Consider the following 22,676-nt stretch of genomic DNA (forward strand, 5'->3'; position numbering starts at 1 on the left):
AAAAAAAACCCAACCAAACCCTGGGAAGTAGAGTTGTGGCTCAAGTGGTAGAGAGCTAGCCTTGAGCACAAAACTCAGGGACAGCACCCAGGCCCTGAGTTCACACCCAAGGAACAGCACACACACACACACACACACACACACACACACACCTCAAGCTGTATATTGATGGTGCACACTTGTCATCCTAGCTAACGGTTTTGATGCTTTTAGAATTTCACTCACACATTTTCTTTAGGAGGCTTGCAAAATGTGGGTCTTTAAAGTACAGCTGATAAGATTCATCTTAAATGTATTTTCACTTTACACAATCATGTGAATAGTATAAACACTCCAAAGGCAGTCCATACATGCTCATTTCTGGAGACTAAAGGGTGCTGTCCCTTAGTTTTTGCACTCGAGGCTGGTACTCTTGAGCCAGAGCTCCACTTCTAGCTTTTTTTCTTCCAGTCCTGGGGCTTGAACCCAGGGCCTGGGCACTGTCCCTTAGTTCTTTTGCTCAAGGCTAGAGCTCTACCACTTTGAGCCACTTCGGGTTGGCTGGTGTTTATTTGGAGATGAGTCTAATGGCCTTTTCTGCCTAGGCTGGCTTTGAACCGTGATCCTCAGATCTCAGCTCTTCTAGCTTTCTTAAGAGATAAACTGGAGGTATGAATGTCACAAACTCTCCTGCCTGGGCTGGCTTTGAAACATTAGGGTCTTTCTCCACCCATCCTTGCTCCTGCCATTCTTCTTCCTCCACCCTCACTCAACCTAGAAGTATCCTTCAGGCTCCTAGAGGCAGCTGTGCTTTTCCTGTTCTCAAACTCTGTTGGTTTTTTTTGGCCAGTCCTGAGGCTTGGACTCAGGGCCTGAGCACTGCCCCTGGCTTCTTTTTGCTCAAGGCTAGCATTCTGCCACTTGAGCCACAGCGCCACTTCTGGCCATTTTCTGTATATGTGGTGCTGGGGAATCGAACCCAGGGCTTCATGTATACAAGGCAAGCATTCTTGCCACTAGGCCATATCCCCAGCCCCCCTGTTCTCAAACTCTGGTGTGCTGGTAAAAATCAAAAGATGATTGGAGCCAATTGTTCATGACTGTAATCCTAGCAACTCAGAAGGCTGAGATCTGAGGACTGAGGCATCCCAGGCAGAAAAGTCCTTGAGGCTCATACCCAATTAAACAGAACAAGCCAGAAGTGGAGGTGTGGCTCAAGTTGTAGAGCACCAGCCTTGCACAAGAAAGCAGGGGAGGGGGGGGGGGTATATGGCTCAGTGGTAGAAGCCCTGGGTTTGATTCCTCAATACCACATACACACACACACACAAAAAGCCAGAAGTGGCGCTGTGGCTCAAGTGGCAGAGTGTTAGCCTTGAGCCAAAGAAGCTCAGGGACACTGCCCTGGGCCCTGAGTTGAAGCCCCAGGACTGGCAAAAAAAAAAAAAAAAAAAAAAAGCTAAGGATAATGCCTGGGCCCTGAGTTTCGGTCCTATTGCCAGGACACACACGCAAAAATAACTTGATTGTTCTCAGAAAACAGAAAATCCTGGGACCCAACGGAATTGGAATGAAAAATCTCCAAGGGTGTTTGGTAACCTAGTGTTGTCTCAGCTGAGGGCATCCTGATTTTGTAGAAAGATATCAGATGTCCGGGAAATAGCCTAGGAATGGAAGCACACACACTCTGGTTTGCTTTAATACGGTACCAATAAAGCCCCTCATCCCCACCACCCCAACCACAGGCCCAAACACAATTACAAAGGCAATCTGTGTCGTTTCCCCCCCCCCCTCCATAGAGAGGCCTTTTCTTTAGGTTTGCTGTGTGTGTGTGTGTGTGTGTGTGTGTGCCCACCAGTCCTGGGGGCTTGAACTCACAAGGGGGCCTTTTTTTTCTATCCAGGCTGGCTTTGAACCACGGTCCTTAGATCTCAGCCTCTGGAGTAGCTAGGGTTACGGGCGTGAACCACCAAGCCCCTGGCTTCCTTGGGCTCTCTGGACGGGAGGACTGCCTAGTCCCACGCTCCCAGGAGGGCGGTGAGTGGCCAGAAGGCCCAGTACTTGTCCCCACCACGCCATCACCCCGGCACCGCCAGAAAGTCCCCCTCCCCAAGCCTGCCACCTGGGGAAGAGCGCCGACGCCGCGAGGCCACCCACCCGAGGGCAGTGGGCCGGCCGCGCACGGCTCACGAGTGAGCGGCCGCCTTCCCCTCGTGGCTCCCGCCCCGCACGGCCGGGGTGGGGGGGGGGTGGGGGTTCCCGGCCCCCGACACACCCGCAGGGCCTCGGGAAGGGCCAACGTGCGCAATGCGGTCTCCACTTCCGGCACCCCCGGGGGCCCTCCGGGAGGCCGCCGCGGAGGGGGGGGGGGCCTCCGGAGAACTCCAAGGCCACCGCTGGGTCTACACCACCATGCGGCACGCGGGGCCTAGAGACGGATCGCGCCGCCCCGACGCCCCCGCGCTCTGCACTCCAGCCGGCGCCAAACTCGTAGGTCCCCACCGCGCAGGCGCCGGCAGCACACGCAGCGCAGGAAAGCTCGGAGACCGGCGTGCCCGGGAACCAGTCAGCGCCGACTTCGCACAAAGCTGGTCCCGCCCCCAGGGCGCCGCCACCAGGCCCCTCCCCCTCCCCGCCACCCGAGCCCGCCCCGCTCAGCCTCGGGTTAGAGGCTGGCGATTGGCTCAAGGCACAGACGCGAGCTCTGACTGGCCGAGAGGGAGTCACGAGGGCGCCGTCGTCGCCTTTCCAGAGGCGATTACTGGGCAGGCTCAGTCTTTCGCCTCAGACGCGAGCGGTAGCTGGCAGTCAGTCCCTCGCGCTCCGGCTTCTCCATTATCCGTGGCGGCCATCAACGTCTCTCAGATCCTTCTTGGCTCGTCTGCACCCCTCGTCCCCGCACCCTCCGCGGTCGTAACCCGCCATCATGGTGAAGCTTGCAAAGGTAGGAGGCCTTGGGCGCGAGCACGAATCGTCGAGGCCTACTCTCTAAGGAAGGCGCGCGCGCGGTGCCGCGGGGAGGAGGGCCTGCGCGCCGTCCCGGGCGCGTTCCGAGGGCGCCATGCTGCAGGAAGTCTCGCGCGAGTAGCGGGAGATCTCGCGGCGTTTGGTTTACTTGAAGCCGAGGTGAAGAGCGGAGGCTCGTACGGGGAATGTGGAAGCGGGGGGGGGGGTTGGTGGTGGTTAGTGGGTGAAGGCGGAAGGGAACGGTTTCCGAGCGGAGCGTGGGGAGGGGACGCCGGGCCTCGGGGCGCGCGGTGGGAGGGGGGGGCGGGAGGGAGACGAGGCCAAACTCCGGCGAGCGGGGCGCCGCCTCCCGGCGCACGTGGTCGCGCGCGCGGGCAGCCACGTGGGCCGCGCCGCGCGGGTCGCGAGTCTCCGAGGGGCCGGTTGTCTGGGGAAGGGCAACAGTGGGGTTGGCTGGCCTCGCGGGTACGGGGAGGTCGGGGGACTGGGCGGGAAGGACCGGCACGTGGTGGGGGCCCCGGGCCGTGGCGAGCTGCGGGCACATGGTGGCTTCCCTGGTAAAACCCCACGTGGGCCCCTCGGGGGTTTGGGGGAGGCGGGGCGGTTCACCTGCCGGAGGAAAGCTTTGGGACGATCCTAGTCCCATTAAAGGAGAATTTGTTTTATATATATATATATATATATATATATTTAAGTTTCCGTTAAGGTAGTCCGGGCAAAAGTACAGAACACACCGAAGCACCCCAACTAATTAAGCTTTAAAGAGAATGTCCTTAAACTAAGGTTAAAAAAAGAGAGGTGATTTCTTTTAGGTGTCATTGAAGCAAATCTCTAGGTGGGTTTGGTTTTTTTTTTTTGGCAAAATCTGGTAGGAATAATGTAGTGCGCTGGCCGCAGGAGTTGTATTTGGCAGCAGGAAGTGAATTTTAAGAAAAGAGGTGACTTGCATTTCACTGTGGAGAACGATAACCCCAAGTGGATGGTCCGAAATGTGATGGAGGTGTGATGTTGTACATGTCCGTTCCTAGGCCGGTAAAAATCAAGGTGAATCCAAGAAAATGGCCCCTCCCCCGAAGGAGGTAGAAGAAGACAGTGAAGATGAAGAAATGTCAGATGACGAAGAAGATGAAAGCAGTGGAGAGGAGGTAATTTTATTCCACATACAGCAAAATTGTAGGAATTTGACGAGTACAAAAAGGTAGTTTTATCTGAAAATGGTTGCCAAAGTTTTTTGTTCTGGTATTAGACCTGTTGAAATAGTTCAGGGACACTTGACACATTGATAACCGTTTGTGTGAAGGTATATGAGAGACATATAAGATATAGTAGTGGTTGTACTTTACATGTGTATTACAGTTGGTGTGATACTTTCTAGTGACTCATTACACCAGGCCAGTTTTCCCGTGTTCATTTAGTCCTACTCAAAAATGTGGAGATATGGGGCTGGCAAGTGTACTTGCCTTGTGTACATGAAGCCCTCTGTTCGATTCCTCAGTACCACATATAAAGCCAGAAGTGACACTGGCTCAAGTGGTAGAGTGCTAGCCAGAAGAAAATGAAGCCAGGGACAGTGCTCGGGTCCTGAGTTCAGGCCCCAGGACTGGCAAAAAAAATGTGGACATCTGTATTGAGATGTGAGAATAAGCGAAGCATGCCAGATTCCCATTCTCCAGGCAAGAGTAATCATCTTTCAGGTAGTGATGGAGGTTTAACCCAGGGCCTTGTGCATGTTAGGCAAGTGTTCTACTGAGCTACATACCCTCCTCCCCATATATAATCTTAGTGAAACTGGTCAATTAATATCTCATGGGTGGGCTAAAGGTAGCCTTATTTGGCCTTGTTTAATGATTTTGCAGTACTTGAGTTTGAACTCAGCTTCCTGCTTGGGAGGAGGACACAGGCTAAAATCAGCCCACTCGTTCATATTTAACCCTATTCTTAAGAATTTGTTCCTTCAGTAATACTGATGAGCCCAATGTTATTACTTTTAGGAAAGCACTCTACTTCCTGAGCCACATCTTTTTTGGAGCCTTTCTTGGGGTTGAACTCGAGGCTGGTGCTCTGTCACTTGAGCCACAGGTCCACATTGCCATTTTGCTGGTAATTGTGGATAAGATTCTCAAGATTCCTTCTCTAGGCTGGCTTTGAGCCATAATCCTTAGATCTCAGCAGCTTGAATAGCTAGGATTACAGGTGTGACCCATCAGTGCCTTTTTTGTGAGTTATTTTTAGGTAACCTTTCAACCAATCTCCCTTACCAGCCAACATACAACTGCCATCACCACTGTAGGAAACCCAAATGATGTCAAAGCATGACAATAATAGTTGATCCTAAGAGCATTTGAAAGATGTTGAATAATTTCTGAGGGTTTGTAGTCCTTGAAATAACATGTAAGGTTGGCATTGCCACATTACAAGTGGTGGTTTAAAAAAATATGAGGTAGAGGAACTCAGGATTCACAAGGTTTGGGATGTGCTTTCTTATGTTTGGGTAATTTGAAGTCGCTAACATGCGGACATCTCCAAGGACATGCCCAGGTCCTATGTGTCTTGACACATGGTCCTAAACCAAGGATCATGCTGACCTACCCTTTTTGAATATATCAAACATACTTAATATTTTATATTTATCCTCAAGGTTGTCATCCCGCAAAAGAAAGGCAAGAAGGCTACAACTCCAGCGAAGAAGGTTGTTACCCAAACAAAAAAGGTTGCAGTGGCCACACCTGCCAAGAAAGTAGCTGTTACTCCAGCCAAGAAGGCGGCAGCCACCCCAGCCAAGAAGGCCGCCACTCCAGCAAAAGCAGTTGCAGTGTCTGGCAAGAAGGGAGCCACCCAAGGGAAAGCAGTGGTAGCAACTCCTGGTAAAAAAGGTGCTGTCACTCCTGCTAAGGGAGCAAAGAATGGTAAGAATGCCAAGAAGGAAGACAGTGAGGAGGAGGAAGAGGATGAGGAGGAAGAGGAAGATGATGAGGATGAGGATGACAGTGATGAGGAAGAGGAGGACGAAGAGGATGAGGATGAGGTTGAGCCAGTAGTGATGAAAACAGCAGCTGCTGCTGCTGCCGCTGCCTCCGAAGATGAGGATGAGGAAGATGAGGAGGACGACGATGAGGAGGAGGAGGGTGAGTTCCCTGGGAAGGTCTTGGGCTTCTGCTTGCAGGATGCCTTGTACTAGTAGTGCTGACCCTTTTTCTCTGCTTCCTTCTTGCTGTCAGCTTTCACTCAGCTGGCATTCTATCTACCATATAGGGAAGGCATCAGCCACAAGCATCACCCTCTATATAGGACAATATTCTGACCCCCTCAGAAACCGAGCCCTGTGTCTCTGGGCTTTTTGGGGGAGAGGGACTCAAATCTAGCACTCTAGCATATGAGCCACAGCTCTACTTAGGGACATTTGGTAGATAATTGGAGATAAGTCTCATGGACTTTCCTCCCTGCTTAGTCTCCTGAGTAGCTAGGATTACAGCCTTGAGCCACCTTAGCCCAGTTCATACAGGATAGTATTAATGGAGATTTTGGTGTGAGAGTTGAGTGTGTCATGAATTACATGTTTAAGATAATTAGGGCTTTTTTTTTTTTTTTGGCCAGTCCTGGGCCTTGGACGCAGTGCCTGAGCACTGTTCCTGGCTTCCTATTTGCTCAAGGCTAGCACTCTGCCACTTGAGCCACAGCACCACTTCTGGCCGTTTTCTGTATATGTGGTGCTGGGGAATTGAATGAACCCAGGGCTTCATGTATAGGCGGCAAGCATTCTTGCCAGTAGGCCATATCATTTTTTTCTTTTCTGAACAAGGCAAAATATGCTTATGTACAGAAGGGAGCAGCAGTTGCAAGCAAAGCACCCTTTTACTTATTTGACAATAGTGGGATTTTCATATAGGGCCATCTGTTGGCCCTTTTATGAGCTGGTTATTTAGAGATAGGGTAAGAGAAATGGAATCTTAGACTTAGCTCCTCTTCATATAACTGGGAGGGCAAGGTACATACCACTGTCCAGCTGTGCTGCCAAGGACTAATTCTTTTTAAATTGTTACTATAAAGGTGGTATGAAGAAGTGTTGCAGTTACATAAGTCAGGTAGTGGGAACATTTCTTTGGGGACAGTGTTAACCCTTACTGGGTTTTTCCCTCTTGTCCCCCAATCAAGTTCATTTCAGCATAGTGTCTTGTGAGTCACTGTTACAGGTTTTTCTCTGTGGAGATGTGTTCCAATTTCAGCCTTCTGAGTCCTAAGGTTATTTTACCTATGTAATAGCATGTAGGGGGACCATGTTGCCTTTTCTTCATGTTTGTCTATAGAGCTTTTGACTGGGTGTTTTTTTCAGAGTCTGAAGAAGAAGCTATGGATACCATACCAGCAAAAGGAAAGAAAGCACCTGCAAAAGCTGCTCCTGTGAAAGCCAAGAGTGTGGCAAAGGAGGAAGATGAAGAAGATGAGGATGATGAAGAAGATGAGGATGAAGAGGAGGAGGATGAAGAGGAGGATGAGGAAGAAGATGAAGAGGAAGAAGAGGAGGAAGGTAGTATAAGTTCTAATATATTTTAACCTGTTAATTATTTTTGATGGGATGGGATTTGAACTCTGCTTGTACACTTAGTAGTCAAATATACCACTTGATACGATGCCTCTAGAAAGCCCTTTTGGCTTGTACTATTGTTTGAGTTAATGGTGTGGTCCTCCTATTTGTGGGATAAGACTGCTCTCCACGATTCCCAATTTTTTTTTTTTTTGCCAGTCCTGGGCCTTGGACTCAGGGCCTGAGCACTGTCCCTGGCTTCTTCCCGCTCAGGGCTAGCACTCTGCCACCTGAGCCATAGCGCCCCTTCTGGCCGTTTTCCATATATATGGTGCTGGGGAATCGAACAGAGAGCTTCATGTGTAGGAGGCAGGCACTCTTGCCACTAGGCCATATTCCCAGCCCCGATTCCCAATTTTTATTTATTTTCTCAGTCTTGGAGCTTGGATTTTTCTCTCTCCCCTCCCCCACTGGTCCTGGGGCTTGAGCTTGAGCTCAGGGGCCTGGCTTTTTGTTGCTCAAGGCTAGTACTCTGCCACTTAGGCCACAGCACCACTTCAGGTCTTTTTTATATATGTGGTGCTGAGGAATTGACCCAGGGCTTATGTATACGAGGCAAGCACTCTTGCCATTAGGCCATATTCCCAGCCCAAGAAGAATATTTTGTGTACCCTAGCTAACCTCAAACTAATCAGTCTCCCAGAGTAGCTAAGGCTACACATGAGTCATCTTGTCCCACTTTAGAGTTTAAGGGGGGATTTATGTGTCTAGCTAAGGGTGACATTGTTTTTAATTTTATACAGAGCCTGTTAAAGAAGCACCTGGCAAACGAAAGAAGGAAATGAGCAAACAAAAGGAAGTTCCTGAAGCCAAGAAACAGAAAGTGGAAGGTAACCAGCAGCACAGTTAGGTAGAAGAACTGAAGTAGAGCACAAATGATGAATAACACAGGGACTTAATACTGAAAACCTGATGTTACAGTGTATGGTGCTGATGTGCTAATGTGCTATTGCTGAGAATTTTGTGCTAAGTTTTATTGTGGTCTATAAGTATACTAACAACAGTTCATTTCTTTATACAGGCTCAGAACCAACCACACCTTTTAATCTCTTTATTGGAAACCTGAACCCAAACAAATCTGTCCAAGACTTAAAAACGGCCATCAGTGAACTTTTTGCTAAAAATGATCTTACTGTTGTGGATGTCAGAACTGGTACAAACAGGTAAGTTACACCGGAATCATCTGATGTTTTTTCCTATTCATCTGATAACCTTGAATATGCAAATAAGGTCAGCTATCAACAGATTACCAAATTATAAGTTCCAAATTTGTATGCAGAAACACAACTAGTATAATATAAAATACTAGTTTTCAGAATTTGGTGTTCATGGCCTTAAAATAATATATATGAGTAGTTTGTATCATAGATTCCCTCACAAGTTATTGCTATGCATTGTTAAACGTGTATGTTTATCATGAACTTTGTTCTGTAGCTGATTCTTGAGTCTACACTCTTGGTTAGTACTGTGGAGGATTTTTTTTGTCACTCAAGCCTTTTTGCCTGTTACATTAATATTGGCAAGTGTCTTTCACTTTTCCTACCTGTAATTTTGCTATTTTCACCTTAAAGGAAATTTGGTTATGTGGATTTTGAATCTGCTGAAGACCTAGAAAAAGCCTTGGAACTCACTGGCTTAAAAGTCTTCGGCAATGAAATTAAACTAGAAAAACCCAAAGGAAGAGACAGTAAGAAAGGTAAGAGTCTTGGGGTTCTGATGTGTCTGTCAGACCATGGAACTAGGCTTTCTGGGAAAATGCCTTTACTCTTCTCTCTGGTCTTCTTCCTCATAATGTCAAAGAAATACCCAACTTAGGCAGGGGTTGAGTACTTGCACAGGATTACACGATGAAGCAATATTTCAGATTTTGGATTGGTTTGTTTCATGTACTTGATTTTTGGGATGGGGTCCTGTTTGACAGTTTCATGTGCACCTTATACGAGCCTTAGATAATTGTAGATGGTGTCTTGGTAAGGTGACACATAACTGCAGTTTGCAATGAGGCCAGGTATTGGCGTTATTCTCAGTTTGTTTTTCATTAAGGATGGTCAAACATGTATTTGAGATGTATTAGAATACTAGGCTTTTCCTCACTTAAACTTACTAGAGTGTTAAGCTTTATGTCCTTTTTCATGTGTTCATGGGTATTACAGTGCAAAGATTGTGCACTGCTACACTAGACATACTTGCAGTAGGTCGCAGTATTCTTCAGATATCAGCACTGGCGACTGCTTATATTTCACTGTTTTATACATGGCTTTGTCATGGGATCTCAGTTCAGTGGAACTATGTCTTTAATGTGTTTTTTTTCTTTTGTAGTTCGTGCAGCAAGAACACTCCTGGCCAAAAATCTCTCATTCAATGTTACTCAGGATGATTTAAAAGAAGTATTTGAAAATGCTATGGAAATCAGAGTAGTCAGCCATGATGGGAAAAGTAAAGGGTATGTTTTTGTCACTTTTTTTTAATCACTTGAGACTCTTAACTGTTTGTTCAGACTGGCCTTGAATTCAGTCCTCCTGCCTCAGCCTCCAGAGTGCTGGAATTAAGGATGTATGCCACCATGCAGTTCTTTAACAAAATAAAGTTACTCTATAAATAACACTCATTTCCTGTCTACAAGTAGACATACTTCATGGAACGCTTTCAAAGACAAGCTCTAAAACCAAAACATAAGAAACTTCATGGAATGCTTTCAAAGACAAGCTCTAAAACCAAAACATAAGAAACTATAAATGCTGTGTAACTTAGCCAGGCACCAGTGGCTTATACCTGTTTTCCTAGCAACTCATGAAGCTGAGACTAGAGGATTATGGTTCAATAAACAAGTGCTCTGTAACTTGCTGATAATTGTATATGGTTTCAATGATGTATGAGCGTTACTGATGTCTGCACAGGGTTCTTGTATGCTTGGGTATAACGGCGCATTTCCTCGAATCTAATCGTGTTAATAAGCCGTGAACATGCTCAGATGAAGGAAAGGTCTGTTTATTCCAAGTTGGAGGGTTCTTAACATGCTGTTCTCATTGCAGGATTGCCTATATTGAATTTAAGACAGAAGCTGATGCAGAGAAAGCCTTTGAAGAAAAGCAGGGGGCAGAAGTTGATGGGCGAAACATTGCCCTGCATTACACTGGAGAGAAAGGACAAAGACAAGAATTCAAAGGTAAGAATAGCACTCTGCTTTATAAATTACCAGTACTGAGTTGAGCATCCCAGTGGCTCACACATTAAAACTATAGCTAGTAGAAGTTAGTCTAGGCAGAAATATGTACTCTCCAGTTTGCCAGGAAAGTATCAGACTGGAGGAATGATTGGAAGCCCTGATAAAGGCAAAAAAAAATTGCAAGTGTTTTATAATTGGGAATCATGATAGGTGCTGAGTAAGCGCTGTTGTGTTAGAATCACTAGTGTCCCAATGCAGAGTTTGGAACTCCAGGCCCGCGGTAGATACTTTTATTCTCCAGTCTAGTGCTCTACAAGTTTGAGCCACAGCTCCAGTTTGTTTTTAGGTGGGTGGTGTGGTTAACTGGAGAGATGTCTCCTGGACTGCCTGTGCTTTGAACCACGATCCATATATCTTAGCCTGTTGAGTAGCTTAGGATTAGTCATGAGCCACCTACCCACCTGAGTTTGTTTTTCAGCCATAAGTTATACTCTTCAGCCCTCCACTCCAGTTTATTGTTGCTTTTTGCCAGGCCTGAGCACTGTCCCTGGCTAGCACTCTACCACTTGAGCCTCAGTGCCACTTCTGGCTCTTTCTGTTTATTCATGTATGCGTGCAAGACAAGCAGTCTGCCACTAAGCCACATTCCCAGCCCCTCTACACCAGTTTTTATGGTAGTTTGTTGGAGACAAATCTCCCTTAGCCTTTGCTGCTGGGCTGGCTTTGTTATGACAATCTTTAGATCTCAGGCCTCTTTAGTAACTAGGATTAATACAATGTGTGAGCCACCAATGCCGACACATGCTGAGTTCTTACATGAATTAGTATAGCTGTGCTTGAGCAAGGTGTTAAATGTAATCGTTACAAATTTTTCAGGTGAATCAAAGACGCTGGTTTTAAGCAATCTCTCCTACAGTGCAACAGAAGAAACTCTTCAGGAAGTATTTGAGAAGGCAACTTTTATCAAAGTGCCTCAGAACCCCAACGGCAAGCCTAAAGGGTAAGGTTTTTTTCTAATGTTAACCTAGTATGGGTTATAAAAAAAATGAGAGGATCTTTAAAGAGTCTTTTAATCTTGGTGGTTTTTAGCTGCGTGTCAATCAGTGTAAAACAGCATCCTGTTAATCTGAGGGGTGCAAACGCTGGCATTGGAGTCCTCTTAATGAAGTGGTGACTGTTTATCCTTAGGTATGCGTTCATAGAATTTGCTTCGTTTGAAGATGCTAAAGAAGCTCTGAACTCGTGTAATAAGAGGGAAATTGAGGGCAGAGCCATCAGGCTGGAGCTGCAAGGACCCAGGGGGTCACCAAATGCCAGAGGCCGTAAGTTCAGTTGGCAAGAACTCACCACAATTACTCTTCCTGCAAATCTGCGAGTGCCTTTTCTTTCTGTTGCTGTTGAGTAAATGACAACTGGATATGATGACTGATTTCTCTGAGCAAGAATGATGAAATTTCTAGAAAATTTTCCTCTAGATAGTCAAGTTCTGATCCAGTATGTCAACTCGGTGTCACAAAGTTGTACTTGAGTTCCTTGTCTGCTGAGCTGTAGTTGCAGGACTGTGATTGTGGGGGTTTACGTATATGTACTCTCACTACTGAGATCCTTGTGCTGCTTCTGCTTCTGTTTGGCTGGTGGTTGCAAAGCTGCCTTTTCTGCTCAAAGAATACTAGACCGCAAAATGTCTTATGAGTTTTGCCTTCAAATACAAATGTATTTTGATTTCACAGATGCATCCAAAACATTGTTTGTCAAGGGTCTGTCTGAGGAAACCACTGAAGAGACCTTAAAGGAATCATTTGAGGGCTCTATTCGTGCGAGAATAGTCACTGACCGGGAAACGGGGTCCTCCAAAGGGTAAGGCATGGCGGGGGTGTTCTTGGGGGGCTGTGCGTGTGGGGGAGCGTGCGTGCCTCTCACATGTCTTCTCATTGAGCTCCTTTCTGTCTGCTGGTGACAGTTTATGGATTCGCACGAGAAGAAGAGTGTATTCACAGAACAAGCATTATGTTACCTTCTGGTTTTACATGGGGTGTTCTGTGAGACATTTGCGAATGAAGTTCTTGAGTCTGCTCATCTGGATAAGACTCTGTGCTGATGGGTGCTGTTTGCTTTGCTGCTGTAGGTTTGGTTTTGTAGACTTCTACAGTGAAGAGGCCGCCAAGGAGGTCATGGACGCCATGGAGGATTGTGAAATTGATGGAAACAAAGTTATTTTGGACTGGGCCAAGCCTAAGGGTGAAAGTGGCTTCGGGGGTCGAGGTGGAGGCCGAGGTGGCTTTGGAGGTCGAGGCAGAGGAGGCCGAGGCGGCTTTGGCAGAGGAGGCCGGGGTGGCTTTGGAGGTAAATTTTGAAGCCCCCGGGGCCATGTCGAGTGGGTGGTAGTAGTGTGGAGCAGGTTGCACCGACCGCTTCCTCTTTCTTGTTTTGCGTCTGCAGGTCGAGGAGGTTTCCGGGGAGGCAGAGGAGGAGGAGGTGGTGGTGGAGACTTCAAGCCACAAGGAAAGAAGACGAAGTTTGAGTAGTTGCTTCCGTTCCTGTCTTTCCCTCTTCCATTTGAAAGAAAGGACTCTGAGGTTTTTACTCTGTTACCTGTTTAATGACAGAGCCTTCTGAGGACATTCCAAGACGGTGTGCAGCCTGTGGTCTACTTGGAATCCATAGAGCTTACATTTCAAGAGAGATACCCTGTTGGTTTTGACTGGATATTCATATAAACTTTTTAAAGAGATGAGTGATAGAGCTAACCCTTATCTGTAAGTTTTGAATTTATATTGTTTCATCCCATGTACAAAACCATTTTTTTCCTACAAATAGTTTTTTTTGTGTTGGGGTTGTAAAAGAAAGAATGTTTTATCATGATTTTTTGCTTCAGTGACTTTAGGACAAATTAAAAAGTCCTAAACTCTGGTGCCAGACGTACACTTCTTGAGGAATGTGGCAAAGCCTGATCTGCTGCTCTGACCACCTCAGATACTGCCCCCCAGTGTGCTGGCTCAATGGAAGACTGCTGCACTTAGCGTCCACGTGTCCATGAGAGTTCTGCTATTATGCTGGTGTGGGGCCTGACAACCAGGCACTGCATAATGGGCCTGCAGTGGTGCTTCTTTCACTAAGTACTGCCTGCTGGTGGTGCACACAGTCCTGGTTTGGAGGCTGAGATTGGGAGCCACGTGAGTCTGTCCTGGTTATCCACACGAGATCCCTTTTCACCCATTATCCAAGTACAGTGGCACCTGCTGCCCTTGTCTGTCATTCTAGCTACTGGGATCAAGGTTCCAAGTCAGCCCAGACAAGACTATGGTCTCAATAGCAGCATGGCTCTATGGTCCGTTCCAGTGAACATTGTCATCAGGCTCAAGAGCCTCCACCTAGCCCAAGAAGAAAGAAAACAAGACTCAAGCCACTGCAAAAGTAATTTCAGTGGATTTTTGGCACGTTGTAGGTTTGGTGACAGGCTGCCTTGTACTTGTAACACAGCAGCCTGAAAGTAATGTAGCAGATGAATAAACATACCAAATTTATAAAGTAGGATAGTTAAAAATGTGAAACACAACCTTAGCATAGGTGGCTAATTTGGTTTTAATCTGGTGGTTTTGCAGAGTTGAGAAAGTACTGCCTGTCCACTTCCATGGCTCTTAACGACCATCCTAGCAGGACAGTGAGCCGAGGGGAGGGAGGGCTTAGCCTAAGGGCAGGCAGTCATTGGTGGCCTCTACTAGTGAAAGCCTATCAAGGATCTCATGGCTGTGCCATGAGTCATGTGAACACTTTGCCAGTACTCTTACCACTACTACTGCTATGCTACTATACAGCCATGTATCTGCCCCAAAGTGACCATAAAGTGTGCACCACAGTAAGTCTGATTGACCTCCCCTCCACCCAATGAGCCAAAGAGCATCACTTAAGCCAAAGGTTTGTAGCACTGCCATTACTGCCATTCAATGTAGTTGATGCTGCTAATTTGCTCAGGCCTCAACCTAAGGAGGCTGTTAAAATTGTCCCCTGCTGTTGTGTGGGTGCTGAGATTTCAGCTTGTCCTTGGCTTCTGTTGCCTCTTGCTCAAGGCACTTGTGCTTGAGCTCAGTGCCTGGGTTCTGCTGAAGGCTAGGGCTCTACCACTTCAAGCCACTACCACATTGGTTAATTGCAGAAACAAGCCCACACACAACTTTTTCACTCACTGCTGAACATATTTCCCAGTTCTGGTTTTATTGGGGTGGGGAGGGTTGCTGAGCAAATAAACCTCAGGTCTTGGCCTCTTGAGTAGCTGCCACGGGTGTCTGGCAAAGCTTGCTTGGCCGCCTGCCTCAGCCCCCCGTGTTGGTGTCCAGCATGTGCCAGGTCCAACCCATTGCTCCAGGAGGACATCTGCTGGACTTGCAGTGACAGGTTGGAATCCTACTTGTCCTGGCCTCTGGTGTCCAGCCATTTTAGAAGTACTTCCTTTAAGGAAATGGTTGTCACCCCTTCTCTTGTTCTTCCAGCAGGTGGCAGCAAGAGTCCATACTGTGTGGGGACTGACCAAGAGGTAAACTGGGCTAAGGGCCAGTGTGCCTCCAAGCTCCCTTCAGTTGAAGGGGTGAGGCTGGGAATCTGCAGGAAGCTGAATGGAATATTGATGGAGTACTGGTCCTTGGGCTTGAACTCATGCCTAAGAGCCATCTCTGAACATAGTGTTCTGCCAGTTGAGCCACAGTCCCACTTGTGTGCAGTCCTGCTCTACCTGGCTTCAGACTATTATCCTCATGTCTCAGCAATTATCCAGTTTCTGTATTTCAAATCTTTAAGCAAAGCTTTTCCCCCAAAGACTGTCCCAGAACCTGTACCGCTCTCCAAGTTAATTTTCTTGGCGCTCCCCCCCCCCCGCCCCGCTCATAAAGGGTGTTGGAGTCTAGAGATGGCCAGGAAGTGTGTTGCTGGTGGTTCACATATCACCCTAGCTACACTGAGGTGTCAGGATCGTGGTTTGAAGACAGCCCTGGGAGAAAAGCCCATGAAGCTCAAATAATGGGCCCTGTATGTCAAGGTTTACATAAAGGGCAACTGACTCCTACTTGGCCCTGTTGTGGGGTTCTCTGGAATAGCTCCCATGATAGGTGAGGAATTGTGCAGGCCCTAAGACCAGCATGCAAAATCAACTCGTGTAGGCTTTGAGGTATGGTCTGTGAGACTTCTGCCCAGATTGCAAATTCCAATCTGAATACATCAGATTGCTGGTGACAGTTCTTGACATTGTTTAAAATAACTGCCATTTTGTGACTATAAGGATTCCTCTGGGTGTCTGGAACTGAATCTTAGGAATGTTTCCAAGGGTGTTTTTTTTTTTTAACACCATGTGGTTTGCTTGAGACGTTTATGGCCTTGAGTTGGGTGTGGCCCTGCCCAGCTTTGAGTCCAACCCCTGTTCTCACTCAGTGGGCAATCACTGACATGTGTTTCTAGTCCTCAAAGTAATTTTTGTAGCCCAGGAAACCAAATTTTATTTTGCAAGGTTCTGGGGATGGTGGTGGCTCATCTGTAATCCTAGGTGCTCCAGGCTGACATCTGAGGATCACAGTTTGAAACTAGCCAAGGCCTGGGTACAGTTCACGTTTAGAACAGCCAGAAGTAGTGCAGTGGCTCAAATGATAAGAGTGCTAGCTTTGAAGGGGAAGACTGCTCAGCAAAAGTGCAGACCCCAAGTTCCACCCCGAATCACAGCACAAAAAGGTTCTTGGGTTGGACTGTAGTTCAGTGAGTGCACAGCAGATTGTACATGAGATCTCAATCAGAAGGGCTGGGAATATGGCCTAGTGGCAAGAGTGCTTGCCTCATATACATGAAGCCCTAGGTTTGATTCCCCAGCACCACATATATGGAAAACGGCCAGAAGGGGCGCTGTGGCTCAAGTGGCAGCGTGCTAGCCTTGAGCAAAGAGAACCCAGGGACAGTGCTCAGGCCCTGAGTCCAAGGCCCAGGACTGGCAAAAAAAAAAAAAAATGCCACAGAAGCTCTTCAAATATTTTATCGAGACTTGCAGAATTAAAACATCTGACAGGATTACAAATGTGGCTCAGGCCTGTGACCCTGCCTACTCCAGATGATGAGATTCGAGTATCAAGCTAGCCTGAGCAGGAGAGTTTGACCTCTCTTGATGTAACCACTAAGAAGATCAAGTGGAGCTGTGGGTCAAAGTTGTACAGTACTGGCCTTGGGCCAGAGAACTCAGGGATAGCACCCAGGCCCTGAGTTCAAGACCAAGACAAATGTGCTCCTGAGTGTATTAGTTTGATATAGTTGAAGTAACAAAATGGCCTTGTGGTATTTTATGGGCATACATGGGTATCTGATGGTGTGTTCTGCCAGTTGACCTAAAAAGCTTTTTTCTTGCCAGTCCTGGGGTTGAGCACTGTCTTCTTTTTGCTCAAGGCTAGTACTCGGCCACTTGAAGCCACGGTGCCACTTCTGACTTCTATATATGTGGTGCTGAGGAATCGAACCCCGGGCTTCATTTATGGGAGGCGAACACTCTACCATGAGGCCATAGTCAGCCCTTATGAACCTTTCCTACTACCAGGCATGAGCCCTGGCTTGTGGAGAGACAATGACTTGTAGAGAGTGGTCTCCAGGTGCAGCTGGAGCGGTAGCTGTCTGGGTGTGCAAATTTGGCCTTTCCTTCGACTTCGTGGGGGGTAGAAAGGTATTAAGGAGTCTAAGTACAGTTTGAATGTTTTGGGAAGTCAGGAACATGGAGAGACAGAAGGAAGCAAGAAACCAGGAAAAAGTTGCCTTTTGCTTTGTAGTCATTTCTAAGTTGCACCCATGTGTGGCAAGATTCCGGGAAGCCACTGCTAGCTAAGGGTCTCAGCTGCCTGAGCTTAAGAGTTCTGCCCAGTGGTGGGCACTTGATAAACTCACTGAAGGATTGCAAGAGTTACACACTGGGACTAAAGGTGAGCTGTCACGTCAAAACAGGATAAACTCGCAAGCTCCAAGTGCCTATAACAAACACCAGTGAGGGACGGAAGTCTGGCTGTTCGTTTGGAAATTTATACCCAAGAACTTGAATCTTAAGATGCCAATAGCTCATACCTGTGGCTCAAGTGTCATCCTTGAGTCAAAAGTCCCAATACAGGTATGCATGCTCACACATGCACCATTATCATCAGCGGGGATATATTAAGCAATTTGTATAACACTGAGATATTGAATGGAGAATTGGGAGAGTTATAGAGAGATGGAAACTCTCCAAATGGAAATGCTAGAACTGAGGGATAAATTACTTGAAATGTTATGAGGACCACTTAGAAGAATCAACTAGAGAAGGAGCAGCAGGAAGTATCAGCTTTAGCAGGGCTGAACGCCAATATTCACACCTGTAATCCTAGCTTCTCAGGAGGCTGAGATCTGAGTAAAGCAGCCTGGCAGGAGAGCCCAAGACGCCAGAAGTTGAGATGCAGCCCAAAGGGTAGAGCACTAGCCTTGAATGAAAGACGCTTAATCCTGGGGTCTTGAGTTCAAGCCCTATCATCCATCCCCCCCAAACAAAAACCAGCTTGGAGGAACAGTCAGTGAAGCTGTCTAATGTACGTAACAGTTCAAGAAGGGAATGAATGGGGTCAAAGATCACTCTGAAAAGGTGGGGAACACCTAAATTTGATGACAGCCAAGCAAAAGGACCTGCTTTGTGTAAAAGCACATCTATAGATGTGGTGGCTAAATTTTCACTGAGGGAAACAATTGTGCTAAAAAAAATCAGCATAGAGCTCAATGTAAACTATGCAAAAAACATTAAGTTAGCTGGGCGCCTGTGGGTCATGCCGGAAATCCTCGCTGCTGCCTTGGACTTTTTTAGGCAGGCATTCAAACATGCTCTCAGCCCATTTGCTAGGATTCCAGGTAAGAGCCACTGAGTCTAATTTTAGTATTGGTAAGCTGTTTCGTAAGTCAGGCAGTGAGTGTATTTCTTTTTGGAGCAGTGTCACTGCTTCGATTTCCCAGTTCCTCCCCCTCCCCCCTTGTCCTGGCTCACAAGCTATATAGCTAGTTCATTTTCCACATTGTGTCTACTGAGTTCCATGCCGTATTTGTTCATCCTTCCTCCATTTCTGCACCCTCCACTACTCCCACCAAAAGACAAAAAAGAACAAAACAAAAGCAAAACATAGGGCTGGGGATATAGCCTAGTGGCAAGAGTGCCTGCCTCGGATACACGAGGCCCTAGGTTCGATTCCCCAGCACCACATATACAGAAAACGGCCAGAAGCGGCGCTGTGGCTCAAGTGGCGGAGTGCTAGCCTTGAGCGGGAAGAAGCCAGGGACAGTGCTCAGGCCCGGAGTCCAAGGCCCAGGACTGGCCAAAAAAAAAAGCAAAACAAACAGCAATGATGAAAAATCCCCCTTCCTTTTTTTTGCCAGTGCTGGGGCTTGAACTCAAGGCCTGGGTGCTGTCCCTGAGCCTCTTTGTGCTCAAAGATAAGCACTCTACCACTTTGGCCACAGCGCTACTTGACTTTCTGGTTTTCGGTAGCTTATACAAGAGTCTCATGGACTTTCTTGCCTGGGCTGGCTTTGAACTGTGGATTGTCAGATCTAAGCCTCCTGAGTAGCTAGGGGGAAAAAATCATGTTACTTTTATTTCCTGGAATTCATTTGGATAAATAGTATTCTAAATGTTCAGGGGCCTTATGTCACTGGGTTCCTCAAGAGTATCCATCCTCCTTTACTGGCGCTGCTTGTGTGTAAATGCCTAGAGTCCTGTATAATTTATCACACCTCTGGTGTGTTTTAGATCTAGCTTTTGTCTGTGAAAACAGTGCCTTTTGTCTCTCTGAGCTTGGCTTGCCCCACCCTGATTTGTTCTAGGTCCATCTATCTCTCTCTAAATGACAGAAATCTCATTCTAATGGACAAGTAAAATTCCATCATAAGTACCACTTTTTTTTTTTCAGTCGTGGGGTTTGAACTCGGGGCCTGAGTGCTATCCCTGATCTTTGGGCTCAAGGCTAGCACTGTACCGCTTTGAGCCACCACACCACTTCCTGGTTTTGAGGGGCGTCTCGCTGGGACTGTTCTGCCTGGATTGGCTTCGCGTTGCAATCCTCAGATCTCAGCGTCGGGAGTAGCTGGGATTACCGGCGTGAGCCGCGGGGGCCTGGCTAGTACCCCGTTGTTTTTGATCCACTCACCTGTTGTGGGGCCGCCTCCTGAACTTGGCCGTTGTGATGAGTGCAGCAGGGGACCAGTGACTTGGTGGCATTGTGGCTTGTGGTGTTCTCTAGGTAGCTGCGGCTGGGTCGTAGGGAAGACCTGGTTGGTTTTGCGAGGAGTATTTACTGCTGTCCGGCGACCTTCCCGCCAGCCGTGCGGCCGGCTCCTTTCCCCACATCCCCTCCAGCCTTTGCTGTTCAGCTCCTCCTCCATCTTGGCCTGGTGAGCTGGAATCTCAGGGTTGTTTTGGTTGCCATTTCCTTTGTGGCCAGGCATATTGAGCCATTTCCTCGTGTGTTTCTTTGCTCTTCCTACCTCTTTCCCTGAGAAGTCTCTCCTTGGCCCCTTTGCCTATTTAGTGATTGGTTTGCTAGCTTTGGAAGGGGTTTGTTTCTTGAGCTCCTTGTATTGTTTGTTTTTGGGTTTTTTTTTTGGCCAGTCCTGGGCCTTGGACTCAGGGCCTGAGCACTGTCCCTGGCTTCTTCCTGCTCAAGGCTAGCACTCTGCCACTTGAGCCACAGCGCCACTTCTGGCCGTTTCCTGTATATGTGGTGCTGGGGAATCGAACCCAGGGCCTCATGTATACGAGGCAAGCTCTCTTGCCACTAGGCCATATCCCCAGCCCTCCTTGTATGTTTTGAATATTAGGTCTTGGATGCATTTCTGGTAAGAATCTTGTCTCCGTCTGCTGGCTGTCTTTCCAGTTTAGTAACTGTTCTGTTTTGATGTAATCCCATATGTCAAGTCTCTCTCCTCTCTGCTGTTGCCCTGGAACTCTTCAGGAAGTTCCTGCCTATGAGTTCTAGTGTTTCTGCTGCTGCAGTTTCATCTTTGATCCACTTTGAGTTGATATTAGTGACCAACGGGGATCCACTTTTAGGGTTCTACACATAAGTGCTCAGTTTTCCCAACACCGATTATTGAAGAGGCTATCTTTTTCCCCACAGTGTATCTTTGGCTCCCTTGTCAAATATAAGATCATTGTAAGTATATGGCTTTATTTCTGGGTCTTCTAGTCTCTTGCACTGATTTTCAGGCCTGTTTTTGTGCCAGTACCAAGCGTTTTTGTTATGACAGCGCTGTACTACATCTTGTGGTCTGGGGGTCTGGGATCTTGATATCCTCAGCGTTGCTTTTTTTTTTTTCTAACCTAAAATTGGCCTGCCTATTTGAGGTCTTTGTTTCATAGGAGGCTTTGGATTGTTTTCTCCATCTCAGTGGAGAATGTTGTTGGGATTTTGATGGGGATTCATTAAATTTGTAGATTGCCTTTGGCAATATGGCCATTTTCACAATATTCTACCTCTCCATGAACGTAGGAGGCCGCGTGTGTGTGCGGGCGTGTGCGTGCACAAGTGCGCAAGTGTGTGCACGCACGCACGTGCCTGCACTGTGGTTCTGGGGCTTGAACTCAAGGCCTAGGCGTTGTTCTTGAGCTTCTTTTGCACAAGGCTAGCAGTCAACCACTTGAGCCACAGCGCCTCTTCCAGCTTTTTCTGAGTAGTTTATTGGAGATATGAGTTTCCTGGACTTAACTGCCTAGGTTGGCTTTGAACTCTGAGCCTCAGATCTCAGCCTCCTGGGTAGCTAAGATTACAAGTGTAAGCACCAGACCAGAAACCACACAGACACATAGTCTCCTAGAAGAAAGCAAGCGAAGCTGACAGGCCAGCTCTCCCAGGGTAGAGGGTAGGCTACCCTCTCAGGCAGGGGAGTTCATTTGTGGTATCAGGGAGGCTGAAGGCAGAAAGGGCTGGGAACAGGAAATCTTCAGTGGTCACAGCTGGGCCCTGAAGAGAGCAGACAGCCAGGGCAAAACATCCCACAGGTGATTTATAGCCAGGGAAAAGGGAGAAACATCCTATACCCGGCACTCAGCCGAGACCATCCCTTCTCTGTTGGACACTAGTGATAACCGCGGGACCGGGAATGGGCATCCTGACCGGAACAGCCATCAGCAGCTGACACATCGGAGAAACTGAAGATAGTACTACCAACGCCAGCTAAAACTAGTCCCGCCAAGGGACTGCCGAATTCATCCATGAAGAAAGCCCACAACCGGGACTGGGAACGTGGCTTAGTGGTAGAGTGCTTACCTAGCAGGTACAAGGCCCTGGGTTTGATTCCTCAGCACCACATACACAGGAAATGGCCAGAGGTGGCGCTGTGGCTCAAGTGGTAGAGTGCTAGCCTTGAGCAAAAAGAAGCCAGGGACAGTGCTCAGGCCCTGAGTTCCAGCCCCAGGACCAGTGGGGGAGGGAAGAGAGAACAATCCAAAATTTTATTTTGTTGTATGTATGTACGCCTTCCTTGCAGTTTTGGTTTGGGTGAGTAGATTGTTCTAGGCCTTTGCATTGTATGCCCGGGGGGGGGGGAGGTGTCAGATCTGCTGCCTTCTCATGAGGTACCTGTAGGTGGCGCTGTTGTGTTACAGATAAAAGATGATAGGCCTATAGGAGCATTTAATTTGCACCTCAAACCTCCTGTAGGGCAATGGCTGCCCCGACGTGTGAAGGTCTTGTCTCCATTTCTCCCTTGTTTCTCTCGTGTTTGGGGGAAGGCTCCTCTTTGTCCCTGAGCTGTTTTGTCAAGGCTAGAGCTCTACCACTCCAAGCTGCCCTGCCTCCCTCCCGGGACCTGTTCCTTGGTCCTAAGCTCACCCAGAGGACCACCAAGGTCACTTTCTCCTGACCCAGCAATCTACTCCATCCACCACCACAAGGGCTGATTTGAACCTCCAACCCGGGTGAGTGACCGGTGCAGTTAGCCGGGCCCTCGGATCTGATTTTC

The 22,676-nt window shown here is 47.7% G+C and overlaps 1 protein-coding gene and 3 non-coding genes across 4 annotated transcripts; all 4 read left to right on the forward strand.

Moving 5' to 3' along the window:
* The first annotated feature begins 2,741 nt into the window (after positions 1 to 2,741).
* Positions 2,742 to 13,604, forward strand: Ncl (nucleolin). Its single transcript, XM_048344539.1, has 14 exons — positions 2,742 to 2,923; positions 3,975 to 4,091; positions 5,585 to 6,071; positions 7,277 to 7,471; positions 8,272 to 8,358; positions 8,550 to 8,691; positions 9,100 to 9,224; positions 9,848 to 9,971; positions 10,561 to 10,694; positions 11,571 to 11,694; positions 11,883 to 12,016; positions 12,425 to 12,551; positions 12,820 to 13,037; positions 13,134 to 13,604. Exons 1-14 carry the CDS (start codon positions 2,906 to 2,908, stop codon positions 13,217 to 13,219), a joined length of 2,118 nt encoding a protein of 705 aa, XP_048200496.1. The 5' UTR covers positions 2,742 to 2,905; the 3' UTR covers positions 13,220 to 13,604.
* Positions 8,397 to 8,467, forward strand: LOC125350929. Its single transcript, XR_007210838.1, has one exon. It is a non-coding gene; the product is annotated as a small nucleolar RNA SNORD82 (small nucleolar RNA).
* LOC125350931 lies at positions 12,108 to 12,189 on the forward strand. The gene has a single exon (XR_007210840.1). It is a non-coding gene; the product is annotated as a small nucleolar RNA SNORD20 (small nucleolar RNA).
* LOC125350924 lies at positions 12,617 to 12,744 on the forward strand. The gene has a single exon (XR_007210834.1). It is a non-coding gene; the product is annotated as a small nucleolar RNA SNORA75 (small nucleolar RNA).
* Positions 13,605 to 22,676: the final 9,072 nt, after the last annotated feature.

The sequence above is a fragment of the Perognathus longimembris genome, chromosome 4, assembly GCF_023159225.1.
Source record: "Perognathus longimembris pacificus isolate PPM17 chromosome 4, ASM2315922v1, whole genome shotgun sequence".
Lineage (NCBI taxonomy): Eukaryota > Metazoa > Chordata > Mammalia > Rodentia > Heteromyidae > Perognathus > Perognathus longimembris.